This window comes from Haliotis rufescens, unplaced genomic scaffold (genome assembly GCF_023055435.1).
Source record: "Haliotis rufescens isolate VD_foot unplaced genomic scaffold, xgHalRufe1.0.p SCAF_1, whole genome shotgun sequence".
Classification (NCBI taxonomy): Eukaryota; Metazoa; Mollusca; class Gastropoda; order Lepetellida; family Haliotidae; genus Haliotis; species Haliotis rufescens.
The window spans coordinates 44,428,618-44,443,762 of NW_025963779.1; the positions used below are offsets into that span (position 1 = coordinate 44,428,618).

At 38.0% G+C, this 15,145-nt stretch overlaps 1 protein-coding gene across 2 annotated transcripts in view; it reads right to left on the reverse strand.

Moving 5' to 3' along the window:
- LOC124136483 (ras-specific guanine nucleotide-releasing factor 2-like) overlaps positions 1 to 15,145 on the reverse strand; it is a 977,843-nt gene that overhangs the window by 120,711 nt on the left and 841,987 nt on the right. For both annotated transcript variants that reach the window (XM_046502407.2, XM_046502406.2), the window contains one exon: positions 6,611 to 6,690. In XM_046502407.2, the coding sequence (XP_046358363.1) occupies positions 6,611 to 6,690 (80 nt within the window). The remainder of the gene's footprint in view (positions 1 to 6,610; positions 6,691 to 15,145) is intronic.

The window sequence follows — 15,145 nt, forward strand, 5'->3', positions numbered from 1 at the left end:
CACCTGTGCCCACACTGCGAGAGCAACAAGAGACTTCCTCCAGCAGAATCGCATCAGAACCATGCAGTGGCCTGCCCTCAGTCCCAATGTAAATCCCATTGAGCACCTGTGGGAGGAGATTCATAGCCGCCTGAATGACGTCCGAGCAAGGCCAACAACTGCAGCTGAACTGCATCAGGTGTTCCTCAGAGTGTGGGCTCAAGTGCCTATGGCCTTCATCAACCGCCTCATCCATTCCATGTATCGACGTTGCATGGCAGTCATCAATGCACATTGAGATACTGACTTATGATGCCATTTCCTCAGAGACTAGTGTTGTGTTTCACTTTAAGAACATTTGACACTTTAATTTCAACCTTGATGATCAGTTTTGCCATGTTTCATCTTTTTAATATGTCTCAAAGTATGTTTACAGCAAATAAGGTTTCTCATATGTCTATCTATGGTGATGTTTCTTTCAGTATATATGCCAATATGACTTAATATCATTGAGCGAAGGTAAAAATAACAATCCTTTGAATACAATAGTTTTGATAGCAAAACAATATATATACAAAATGAGTAGAAAAATTAAATGTCTTCATTTCACACAAAATCAAAGAGAAATTTTAGAATTCTATTCAATAAAAATGTAAGCTTTTTTTAAGCAACAAAACTAGTTTTTTTCTTATTGGTTATCTTTCCATACTCTGTTTGCAAATACAAAAGATTAAGTTTAATTTTCCTATCTGATTTTCCATGTGCTCTTATTGAAGAATTCTTATTTTTCCAAAAGAGAAAATGTAACAACTTCGGAAATCTCTGTGCACATTTTTTATTATACATAACACTAAAATATTTTCAATTGTCTTTATCAAAAAATGTATTTATTATCTCCCAAAAAGAGAAACATAATTTTTTTAATAATCTGGTATGTAAACACTATTGGCATATTGGTATGAATACTCTGATTTACATGCTGCTGCTGTATGTGTATATGGGAAATTAAACGGTAAACAGTCATTAGAAAGCAGTCATGTTTAATGGGGTACGTTGTTAACTACTACCTCTGAAGAAGTCCAAATCAGGATAGAACTTCAAAGGGGAGGCACTTCTTTGGGTAACCAATCCCTAACTCCTGAGTCTGGTATGGCCAAACAATAGTCCACAAAACTCAAATGGATATTGGAACTAAAAACCATCCACCCACAAGGCATGAATGATTAAATCTTGACCTCATGTTCCCTCACCCCTGTCTCTTTTATCATCTTGGGGTCATGAATGTGCATCATATCCAAAGTTCAGAAATACCATGACAATACATAGATTCATACCCTAACTTAGTCTCATACTATTTTTCTTTCTGTCCAACCCTTACTGTCTAGAAACAAATCAAGAATTCTGAATCTCCCATCTCACTGGGTCGGCTTTTCAATTTAAATGTAGTTGCTTTCTTCAATTATATATTTTCAGAGATAAAGTGTTAGTCTACCCCTAACCTTATGGATTTCATTGTACACCTGTATATCATATTTCATAATAAGTTTATGTGACATAATAGCAGATATTATATATATAACATAATGAAATGAATAGGTGTGTCTTCAGCCATGGAGTGAGTGAATGAGCTCAAATTTAACATCACATCTGCAATATTTCAGCCATGTCCTGACAAGAACAATTTATACATGAATAATAAATATAATTAGACTGTACAAAAACCTGTTTTCGACGGACATCACAACAAGAAAGAAGTGAGCAAAGCTCACATACCCCCGTTATCCCCGCTGGTCAACAACAAAAAGTAAATAGTTTGTTAATTAATGAAATATTACATATTTCTAACTGATTTTAACTTCAATGTTTTAAAAACTAAGATTGATTTCCAGTGACAATTGCCCCCCCCCCCCCCCCTCCCCCCATCTCCCAGGTTACCAGTGTTCACTACGAGGAAGTAGATCACCATGAACACCTTTGAATAAAAATTTGATTGAAGAATGATCAAAAGGAACAAAAATTGTTGATATAAAAACACATAAAAAATGGAACGTATCATATAAGAAAATCAATAAATTAATAATTTCCATCTAGCCTGAACAGATATGGTAAAGAATTCATAAATTCAATCTATCACAAAGCACAGATACTTATGATGATCTACATGTGTGGAAACAATTTTTTAAAATATATTAGCTATACAAAACCAGTCATCAAAATTTCTAAATTCCATCATGTTTCCAAGGAAACAGCAATAGACAAAACTTTCAGAATGTTATAAAAGATAAAAAACAATCATAGCGGTTAATGTAGCAAGTTTGCTGAAGCTAGAATACATAATATTGTAAACATGGATCGTACAAAAACTCTACCCAAAATTTATGTTTCACCATGTTCACCATGATTCCATGGAAACGGCAAAAATAAAAAAATTCAGAATCTTCAAACTAGCAAAAGGCTCAAGTACTCATTGTGGTAAATGTGTGTAGCAAGTATGGTGAAGCTAGGGTGCATGGTTAAAAAGTTATGGGCCGTACAAAATACCCACCCTAAAAGTTTAAGTTCCTAATGTTTCCATGGAAACGGCAAAAATTCAAAATTCAGAATCTTCAAACTAGCAAAAGGCACAAGTACTCATTGTGGTTAATGTGTGTAGAAAGTTTGGTGAAGCTAGGGTGCATGGTTAAAAAGATATAGGCCGTACAAAACACCCACCCTAAAAGTTTAAGTTTCTTAATGTTTCCATGGAAATGGCAAAAATTAAAAAGTTCAGAATCTAAACTAGCAAAAGGCACATGTACTCATTGTGGAAAATGTGTGTAGCAAGTTTGGTGCAGCTAGGGTGCATGGTTTAAAAGTTATGGGCCGTACAAAAGCTCGGACGGAAGGACGGATGGAAGGACGGACCAACGGAACGCTATATACCCCCGATTTACTTCGTAAACGGGGGTATAATAACTAGAGTGTGACAGATTTGACTTAGCACTAGTATAAGCGCATTGAGAAGTAACGAAAATATAAAATGAACTTACGATCAACAGCAACCAAGGGTGGTCTACATAGCATTGAAATATACAGTCTGATGCTAATAATGTCATCAACACTGATTTATTGCTGAATCCACTTTTAATCTTGCTACATGGATTTTATCATTAGGGAACTTGAAAAACTTATGCTTGATCCAATTGTTTGAAGATTGTGTCCATTCTAACTCCATGATAAACACTTTTTGAGAGGACAAGTTTATCATGTTGCCAACAGCATTGTTTACTTAACAAATGGCCATTAACCTACCTCTCTGAAATAAAATTTTTTGATGGTGGCTTTCAAAGTAGATAACATTGTCATCACTAAATACTGTATTCAAATTGTCAACATTTCCAAGAAATTGCCACTAGGTTCAAAAGACCAAACAAGGGTCATAAAGACATCAACTTTTTAACTCAATCAAAATATTTATCCACCTTATGATAGATGTGAAAAGTCATCCTTGTATCAAGAGAGATTATCTAGAAATTCTGTCACATTTGGGGATACAGTGCACCATGTCCAAAAACATACACCAAAGGCAATAACTATCATGATCTGATTTTTGCCATTGAACTCTGGGGGAGCCTGCAGAGTGATTCGACTCAAATCTGGTGCATGAGTGAGTGAGAAAAGTCAATGGCATGGAACTCTGACACTCCAGCCACTGTTGCAATAAAAAGCTTAAAGGCAGACTTCTTGGAGGTTTGCAAAAGAGTTGCCTTATGTATAAGCTCACATGATGCTTCCATTCAAGCAGAACAACATACAAATTCCACTTTGGGAAAGTGCCAGGCTCTTCGACTTCTTCCAGTTGACATGACTTCAAAAGGTGATTTTTACCGGTAAAATTAGGCATGGACAGGTAATTCATGTGACTGCCAGTCCCTGTGGACCGGCAAATAAAGTACCTTATATCTTTGTTGTTGAACAAAACATTGGTGATATTCAATTAAGTACATTTTTTTAACAAAGTCAGCTTGTCTGTTACCATCAGGGTTTCCCCTTGTCTACTTCTAGGTTAAATATCCATTTGTAGTGACTTTGTCTCAAAATATTAAAAAAAAAGAGAGAAAATTGTGACTGAAGTTTGTGTGAATGACATATAGATCTAACTAAGTTACTTCAGAGATGACATCTTTGCACTGAACATGATGTTGAAAGAATTAAAACCAAATAATTTTCATACATTTTTTTATTTGTTGATAGTGGGGACTGGCAAAAATTAGGGGGGACTGGTAATTTTTAGAGTTGCCAGTCCACCAGGACTGACACGACAGTTTCAAAAGCTAGTGGGTACTCTGGTTGATGTTTAGAATCAGTCAAGTTAGTCTTGCCAAACATCGCCAATATTGTGGTTGGGATAAAACTGACTCCTTCATGGGCTCAGATATCCTTTATCTAACTTAAGCCAGCAGGTGGCATATCTGTGTTGGAGCTGGCTGCACATCCAAACTTGCACAGAGAGGGGATGCTCTCAAGGTGGAATGAGCAAACCCAACTTGATCAAGTGTCATAGAGAGTGGCATTTCCAATTGGAGATCAGTGTATGATACTTGGAGAGGGAGTAGGACATGACAGGCCCCTGTGGCAAAATAGTTAGACTAAACGCTGGTCTCTTCTTGATCCATGCCTTCAGAAATCATGCAGTCCTTGAGTGTAACAGTAGCCTCTGGCACATATTTCTTATTTCTTAGCCTCAGTTGCACACATTGAGCTGCAAACAGCAAATTGTCTTGCATGTAAACAATGGGCATGTGGGCGGGAATACGAGGCTGCACAGAAAAACAAGTATCATGGTGCAACAGACAATCGTTGTTTTTCTGACATATCTGGGATAACCACCTCAAAATTGACTTCCCTGATCCCTGGCTATTACAGCAATCAGCAATCTGAGTGGGGAAAAGAGGCGTGGTTTGACAGATCAGCAAGTTGAATGTCTGGAGATGCAGCCTGTTGTCGTAGATTGGTGATAGATTCCGACATGGATTTTTATACAATGATCCATAAAAGTTTAAGGAGATTTATCAACCAATGCTGTGATTGAGGTTTGCATGGACTGAACCATGGACGACTTCAGCAACTTAATCAAGTCAGTGGTGATGGGAGGGTCCTGGTGGGAATTGGGGGGAAACGCCTTCTCCGATGTTATACTCAGCTATATTTATTTAAGATTTTGTTATTCTGTTCTTGTAAATAAATTTGTAATTAGTCTCTTGTGGCTCTTTGCTGATGAATACCCCTACAAAATTTGGAAGGATTTGAGGATTTGAATATCAGAACCACAGTACCATAATTGTAGAATGATGCAAGATGAGTCGAAGATGTTATCACATTCTGTGCCTCAACATGTAATAGTGCAGAGCTCTGCTCAACAAAGAATACACAAAGAATATGGGTCCCAAACTGTCATGGCATTGTAATTAATGTATATACTCCTTCATCAGGTGAAGGAATAAGTATTTACTCAGAAACATTGTTCCTCATAATAAAGATGTATACATCCACAAATTCTCTTCCTTACGTGTATCACTTCTAAATTCCATTCAAAGACTTCACTAACATGCTTGTTGATATTATTCTCCTTACTGTGTGGGTGTTAACAAAGATTTTAAACACATGAATCATTTATATTAATTATAAATATGCTGCTTGCAGCTTTTGTTTTGGTATATGTAATAATAAGGATGAAGTATTTGTTCATGGATCATAATCAATACTTTCCTCCACAGACCATATGGAGTAAGTTTAATCATAAAGCTACAGATATTTGTTCTAAAGTCTCCACATCGGCTTTACAATTCATACCTCAATGAACCTCCTAAAATACAGTCAATCCTTATAATTTAATTTGACAATGAAAACATGTGATACCAATAATAGTTTAATCAAAATCAATTATTTAAATCAAAGCAGACAAATATGGTTGGATTGATAAACATTCCAGGTATAGGAATACATACTGATGCGTGACATGAATGAGGTGATTATTACATATTTCCACATAACTTGACATGCCCACAAAGAAAGTACCTAAAAAAAGGCTAGGAATGTCAAACAAAACTTCATAGGATTGTGTGATGCTGGTATTTGAGCAGTGATTGTGGGAGATGGTGGTATTGCTTTGTTGTTGATATGTTTGCTACTGAAAAATAGCACTAAAATATTGCTAGGTCTGATAACTTCATGATGACACAGGTGTGAGTTCACTCATCAGTAATTTGAATTCTCCAACATTTCCATACCTAGTGATGATAGAGGTCTACTTCATGGCTAAATTGTTTATGTTCATTGGAAAATAAATGCAATAAACATGTGACCAATTCAGCTAATCAGAAAGCAGGAATTACAATGCATAAGTTGGGCTTTTAATGCTGCTTTTAACAGTTTTCCAGTTATATCGTGGTACCTTAGACGACTGGGCCACCTGTGCCACCTGTGCCCCCAGAATTACAATGAACACAACAAAAACATAATTATTCATTCAGAATTCAGAATACAAAGTACAAAGTGATTCCCAGAAGTTTTGAGTTGTATCAACAGATAACACATTAAACATTGGACTACACAAACAAACAAAAGCAGAAACACACATAAAATGACATACCTATGAAGAGCTTCTCGCATGTTTTTGAACCTTCCTTCAGAAGACACAAGGACTTGGAGTTTCTCAATCATTTGCTTGGTCTGAAACAGATTTTATTATAATAAAAATGATCACTGACAGACGCCTCTATGTATCATGACTGCCAATAGTGTTAAATCAATTACACTTGGACAAATATTGACCTAACATAGTCTGATAACATTCATTCAACTTTTTTCAAATGTATAAAAACAGGACAACAAGTCTCAGTAGTACACCTAATTTATGAAGAAATAATTTCATCAGGCTTCAACCTTAGTAGTATAGACAATGACAGTCCTACCGCAACCCCACTGGAGCCAGATTTATATACCTATACTGCTACTACAGGGGGAATTTTTAATGTCAAAATGATGATGTGATTCAATGATCGTCATGAGATTAAGCTAAATTGACTCTAGTTCACCACCACCTGGAGCCAATCAATGCTTCTATGATATAATTTTTTATAGACAATGACAGTTTTACCAAAACCCCACAAGAGCCAGATTTATATACCTACACCACCACTACAGAGGGATTTTTTTTATGTCAAAATGATGATGCGATTCAACGAACGTCATGAGACTATACTAAATTGTAATGAAAATATTCTCTATTATTTCTCATAGACATACCATTATTTTGAACAAAGTGATATTCAACATTTTTACTAATGTAAGCATTCGTTTAAATGTGATCCAATGATAGTAAACAATCTATATTTAATCTCCAACCAGTTCTTTGGTTTTGGCACGGAATAATTGACGCGCTTGTTGTCTCCCCTGTTCTATGAACTTTTTTTTCTCGTCTTCGCAAATACCACTGGTCTTACGAGAATTGGATCAAATCTCCTGCTTCATTGCATTGTATTTGGTTAGTTCTGACAACACTAAACGAAACTCCTTCTCGGATATCTTACAATCAGCCAGTGCTGTTGAAATATGATCCTCAGTGCTGTTCAACTTTGCTTCGGCGAGTATCTGAATATTATCATGTTTTAATGATTTCTTTTGCAACTTACGAGAAATAAGTTTTATCGCTATTCCTGCCAGTCCTGGGACTCCAGCTGCTACTTCCATACCAAGTACGATAGGCGCGGCGATTATAGTTGATAATAAACCAACACCAGCTACACCGGTTATCTTCCAAAACCCCTACATCCCATTTCCCCTACAACCCAGTTCCCCTACAATTAGTTAAAACAACACGCGGCATTTACCTGTCTGGCATTATGAACTCACCTAAAGGAGAGATTAAGGTCTGGAGTAGAGGTAGTAGAAATGAAAGGGGTAGAGCTTTAGGGGATTAGGGGTCTTAAAGGAAAGTTTAAAAAAAAGAAAGAATTAATGTAAGTGTAATGAATGATGTATGATGAGAAGACAATTTTTAGAAATTACAAAAATAACAATAGGAAGAAACAATTATTACACTGAGAAACTGAGATGAGACGATTTACAGTTGAGATGGCTAGGTTTAGTATATAGATACTTGAAACTGACAAACATGACTAATAAATAAACTACATCCAGGACTTCCTAAACAATCGTAAAATAACCAATGTCCCCTAGAAAATGGCACTCCACAGGGCAGTATCCTCAGCCCCACCCTCTTCAATATAATGATAAACGATCTATTCGAGGGCCTATCCCCTAAAGTAAACACATAAAAATTTGCGGATGACGGAGCCCTCTGGATCCGCACTAAAAGCATGAAAATGGTCCAAATTTACTCAAAAAATCTCTTAATAAAATACAACCATGGGCTGACAAATGGGGCTTCTCCCTTAACTCAGAAAAAACAACAGGAATAGTACTCAAACATAAAAACATGAAACCCTCCTCCCCAATCCTCCAGCTAAACAATCAAACAATCAAATTTCCAAAACAAACCAAATTCTTAGGACTTATTTTCGATGAACATCTCATCTGGGATGCTCACATCCAAAACCTAACAACTAAATGCAGTGAAGACTTAAACACCCTAAGATGCCTAACTGGCTCTAACTGGGGAGCCTCTAAAGATACCCTCCTCTCTCTCTACATATCACTACTTAGATCAAAACTAGACTACGGCTGCGCCATATACAACATCCTAAACAACTCTCTATCTAAAAAACTTGACTCAATACAATATCAGGCTCTCAAACTGATTACACACACCCAACATGGCACCTCCTACACCTCACTTCAGGCATTAACAGGAGAAATGCCACTTAGTCTACGCAGGGAACAGCTAAGCTTAAATTTCTGGGCCGCATCCCAATCAAACCCTCTCATCCAAAACTTAATAAACCAAAACATCAGCCCCAAAAACCAAGCTCTAGCTCGTAAACACCCCTTACTTACCCCAATATCCCAAAGAATAACAAACTACCTTAAATGAACACCAAATTAAAAATCTTAAACAAAACTGCAAACAATCAAATATCTTCACCCCTAAACTTAAAATACCCAAAATAGACACAACACTAGCTAGCCAAATAAATAAACAAACCGACCCAAACATAGCTAAAACTACCACACTAGCATACATACACGAAAATTGGCCAAATTGGTGTCACATTTACATGGACGGATCCTCAGATCCGACCTCCAAACACACAGGTTTCGGAGTCCATACCACACAACCAACTAAAACCACACAATCCTTCCGACTCCCAAACAACCAATCAATATTCACGGCAGAACTAAAGGGCATGGCCTCAGCCCTCCATAATCAAGAATCCAAAAACCACAAAAAAATCCTAATACTTACCAACTCCCTTAAGTGGACTGCAAGCCCTCCAAAACAAAAATACCAAAAACCGACCTAAATTAATAAATCAAATACTTAAAAGCTCCAACGACCTAATTAAGGCAGGCAAACATATAACCTTCTTGTGGATACCCGCCCACGTAGGAATATACGGTAATGAAAACGCCGATAAAGCAGCTAAACTATCCCTCAAAATCCCAGAAATAAGCTTAAACTTACCCATCTCAAAATCAGAAATTAAAAGTGTAAACAAGCAAAAAATCACAAAAAATGGCATAACCTATATCTAAACTCAAATAGCCAAATCAAAAATGTGCTCAGCAAACCACTAACCAAACCAAAAATTCTCACAGGACACACCAACCTAAATAACCACCTAAAAAAAAAAAAAAAATACACTACAGGTAACTGCCCAAACCCCAGAACACGCACTCATCCACTGCACACACTACCTAACACATCGAACCGCATTACAGCACCCTCAAGGCTCTCACTCTAGGAGCAATACTAAACCCACAAAATAAACTAGAAAACTTCAAGGCCTTAGGCGTATTCTTAATAAAAACGGAACTAATAAAACTCATCTAAAAACACAATAATCTACCAAATCAAAATCACATAAACAAACAAAATCCACCATACCCAGCTCCCTTAGTTCTCCTCCCCAACCCCATCGGCATCTATTCCAAATCTCAAAATTCCCAAATTCTATATAAGCAACCCCTAAACCCCCCTCTTGGGTTGCACAGACCACTTTCGCCCCTTTTGGAAACACATTAAATGGCCTGGCCGGGCCCATGTGCGAAATACGCATCAGTCGGAAAGCGCACATTAAATCTCCAAAGTAAGTAAGTAAGTAAGTAAGTAAGTAAGTAAGTAAGTAACTAACATGACATCATCATGGCTGGTCTTCGCAATGTTGAGTTTGTTATGTCACAGAGAGGAAAGCCCCAAGTCCTATTTGATGGTTATCTTCACACTAAGAACGTCGAGAGACTGACTTGCGTACGCTGGAAGTGTGTTAAGTCAACATGTAGAGGAAGACTCACGACAGTAGGAACCGTGATGAGGAATGCTACAGAGCATAACCATGCCCCTGAGGATAGACAGAAGGTCCGGTTTATGAGCACCCTGAGGAAGAGAGCGAGAGAAGAGTCAACCCCGATGCACACCCTCTACAACAACGAACTCTCCAACTTGAACAACGACGAGACAGGAATGATGCCATCCTTCCCCACCATGAGCACCGCGTTGTACCGGCACAGACAGAAGACGATTCCTGTTTTGCCAAAGACAATGGAACGTTCACTGCCTGCCCTGGACTGTGGAATCAAGTGTACATCATCCATGCAAGACTCGGAGCCACGACCTATCCCCTCATCTTCGCCTTACTCCCCGACCGTCAGACAGACACCTACTCAAGACTCTTCAGGCTACTCAAGGATGAAGTTCAACAGAGACTAAACAGACCACTTGCCCCGTCATGCATCCAGACAGACTTTGAGATGGCTGCTATTCGTGCTGTCCAAGTCGTGTTTCCTACCGCCGATGTGAAGGGATGTTTCTTCCATTACTGCCAGGCGATATGGAGAAAGGTCCAGGATCTGGGACTAGCTGTCGCGTATCGAGAAGATCCTGAAGTCTGCAAGTGGATAAGAAGAGCAGCTGGCCTACCCCTACTCCCCCAGAACAAGATCCAGGACATGTGGGTTGACGCAATGGACAACACACCAGATGTACCAAGAGCTGTCGCCTTCAACGACTACATCGTCACTCAGTGGGTCGACCACGGAGCACGATTCCCCCTAACACTGTGGAACCATCACGGTACAACAGGTCCCAGGACGAACAACAACCTGGAAGGCTTTCATTACCGACTCAACCGAGGTCTCCCTCACCGACATCCCAACATCTACCGATTTGTGGAGGTAGTCAGGAAGGTGGAACAGGCAGAACGAGCTAAGGTTTTACAGCTCGATTTTGGAGCAGCTCCAAGAGGCAAGAAGAGAGTGTATAGAGAGGTGGAGAACCGTCTCTGCCGCCTGAAGGACGAGTTGAATAGAGAGGTGAAATCCCCAATGCAGTTTCTAGATGCGGTTGGCCATCTCCTCAGGCTGGGATAAAGAGTGAATTGAACATTTGAGATGAAATTTATTATAATGTATTATGAATTTTGAAAAATGAACATTTTATTATAATGTATTATGAATTTTGAATAATATCGTAATCGTAATTAAATATTTATCTCTATTCGTGTTTCTTGGGTTGTTCCATTGTATGAAATAGGTAACAGACTAGGGATTAGCAGTGCCATGGACCGTGAACTTTGTTGTCTTAAGCTGTAGGGGTTTTGGGAGGTTACCGCTACACCGAGTCCCATGCCAGCTGTTACAAGCACAGTGTCAACTCCGTCGAGAACATTCACAGCTCTGCAATACTTTTTATACAATCCAAGTCTAAACTCCCTCTTCTTCTCTATTGATGTTTTATGTCGGTTATTTGATGTAATCGAAATCCATCAACAGTATCCATCTTTTCAGATGCTTTATCAAGCACCGGATATAAACTCATAATGTATATTATTATATCATATAATAGTCTTTAATTGATCCTGCTTAAATGTTTTGAGAGTATACATCAACCTTATCAAATGTATATTATGCGGCATAAATATCTTAGTAAGAGAAATGCTTCCACTTTTATTAACATGGACCCCCTCAAGGGTTGCAATGGGTGATACTCCCATATAAATAATACTACAATGTCGACGCTGGTGTTTCTTGAGCCATATTATTGATAGACCTAGTAATACCTCAAAGGCATCTTCTGGTGCATCTCCAAACAAGACTTCAATAATAAGTGTAGAAAGATCAGGTATAGCATTCAAGTTCTGTTTTATATCATTGAATTCAGTAACCAAATTTAAACTAACATTTTTTAATGCTGGACGACTCATTAACATATGACCTGGGTTTTCTGGCAGGGGAAAGACTAACACACTTTTTCGTTTTGATGGGATATAAGCCCCGAGTACGATCCTACTATTCATTATAATTGATGTCCCTTACCCGTCATCACATATGGTGGGGCAATGACGATATTCAGTAGCCACTCGAATTTTTCTTCGACCATAGTCCATTTATTATTATCATAGCGAGTAAGATTGTAAGAAGTGTTTTTATTGAGTCTATTAACGTTGACATCACTTAAATCTCCTAGATTACCTATGAACACAACTTCTTTCCGCTTGTATACATTATCTTGTAAGTGTAAAGCGTATAACTTGCCATTGGGACCGGGTCTACTGAATCCTTCTGTGTCTCCAAGATCGGAAAGCGCAATTGTATTATATTGTCTAAGGTTATGCGCTCCAGGGCCTGATGAATCAACCATTATTAATAATATGGAGTGTTACACTTAAGTATCCTATATGTACAGGTTGATGTTTTACATCTAATACAGAAATTTTGAGATCTGAAATAATGCCCCGCTTTAACTTTTTATATTGTAATGATGAGAAAGATTCCGTTCTACCGCTATTGTATTTTTCATCTTTGATTGGAATAGCTCTTAGCAGAGTAGAAGGACTTTCGAGTTGAATATTATCTGTTGTACTGATCTGATAAAGATGGATGCACAACCCCTCGGGCAATTCAACTCCATTCGATGTTCCGTTGGGTTGTATTATTACTTTTTGTCCAAAAAATCCAAGTGTGTCTGTGAAGTACGGGAGAAGAATTACACCCCCTTTTCCAGTGTTTAAAATCAGCATCCGATTCGACTCATTTTGTGTGAGACTAGCTCCCAAACTCCCAAAAAGTTCATCATTGAGTGAGCATACGCTGTAATACCCTTCAGGTATAATGATGGTTTTGATTACTCTTTTGGCTTCATTTTGTAATAAGTTATTATTTTTTCTCGCAGCACTTATATTGGTCCACCGTGGGTAATACGTTACATCGCAGAGAGCGACTTCAAGTTGCCCAGCCGAGTTATCAGTAGTATGAAGCAGTTGAACAGACTGACCATTTGTTATTCCTGGGAGTGTAACATACATAGAGGTTATCACGCGAGTGTGTTTGGGGATGGTAAATATCCTGCATTAGGAATAAACATTGTATTTAGCGAGCCTTGGCGAGCTAAATACATAGTGTTTATTCCTAATACAGGATATTTACCATCCCCAAACACACAAGCGTGATAACCTCTTTATCATATAATGTCATTATTTAATTCTATGCTTCAAAATCGCTTTCCCTCTCTCACTTACATTACTGAAACATTGCGAGTTTTCCTGGAATGCGCGCATTGATATTAATTACGTCACAGGGTAAGTGGTGTGTCAGTCGGACAGTGACAGTTGCCAATATAGTTCGAACTGAAATCTGTTTCTTATACAGTGACGAAGCAACATATACGCAAAACAACAATAGTTTTTAATTGCCTTTCGCGGCAATCCATCGTTCTGTCCGCTAGAGTAACTGCCCTTTGTCAAAGGGAAGCTACTCTAACCCTAGTCTATGAGACGTCACACGGCCACGGTCAGATGTTGTTGACAGTCGGTCTGTCCTGTCATAACGTTAAGAAGTGTAGTCAGATGTACACACAACGACAAAGGGAAACAAGGTAGCAATTCAAACATATTTCGGCCAAATCCAACTATTTTAATTTTTGGAGAAGGTTTCAAGCCGCAGAGGTCTACAAGCACAGATATATGGCTACTGATCCCGCTTGGCTAGGCCTCGTGCCCTCGCAAAATTGTTTCGAAATTTATATCTCTAAAGTTGCCCAAACTTATAAAATGCCTTAGCTACGTCACAGTTAGACACTGATTTTCAGTACCGTATATTAGAGTGTTGTTTGATAATGATAGCAATTATCCCTGTAGTTTATCCAGATTCCTGATGGTTAATTCTGACTTGATTGCCGAATGACGAGGGCGACGCCATGTTTGTTTATAAACACTGAAAGTAGTCCCTACTTGACCTTTGATATTTGCATATCTATCTGCATATGACCCCAACGGATATCGTTTTTATCCCTTGGCTTTATCCTGCCAAGAAACCTACCCATTATATGATAAATATTAAATATACAAAGACACTATATCATAACTGAAATATGAAATCAACTTTCATTACGAATCAGTCGATTTTAGTAAGTGTCGCTGGTGCTAAGTTTTTTTGTTAAATTACTTTGAAAAATACAGGGTCACGGCAACTAGCGATAAAATGGTGCATGATTGGTTCCAAAATCCAATGCAATTTTGGCAGAACCAGTTAAACTTTGCCATATGGTGTGGAACAGGATGTGGTGTATCTCTTTATGTCCCAGGATTTGAACTAAATAAGTCTGTTTTATCATTTCACGTGTACTATCAGATTAGACGTACACTTAAAGAAATTATTGCTCCATTACCACAGGATCGAGCATGGAATTCCACAAATAACATGTACAATAGGTTCGCGTATGAATCTATTTGTCAGGAATTTAATATTTCTAGTAAAGATTGGCGTATTAAAGGACTTAACCGTGGTCTAGGTGTTCCGTACAGTAGACAAAAAACTGAAGAAAGTGATGAACCATTCGATCCATTTAAGTTGTAAAAGAAAACCAATCTTTTTGCAAAATTGCATAATCTTAATCATGGCTGGGAACTTTCGAGTAATGATTGGAGAGGAGATGTTATGAGTTTTCAGAGTGGTTTAGCTTATATTGTTACAAAATTTGTGCATCCAAACGATACCGCAAACGCTTGGA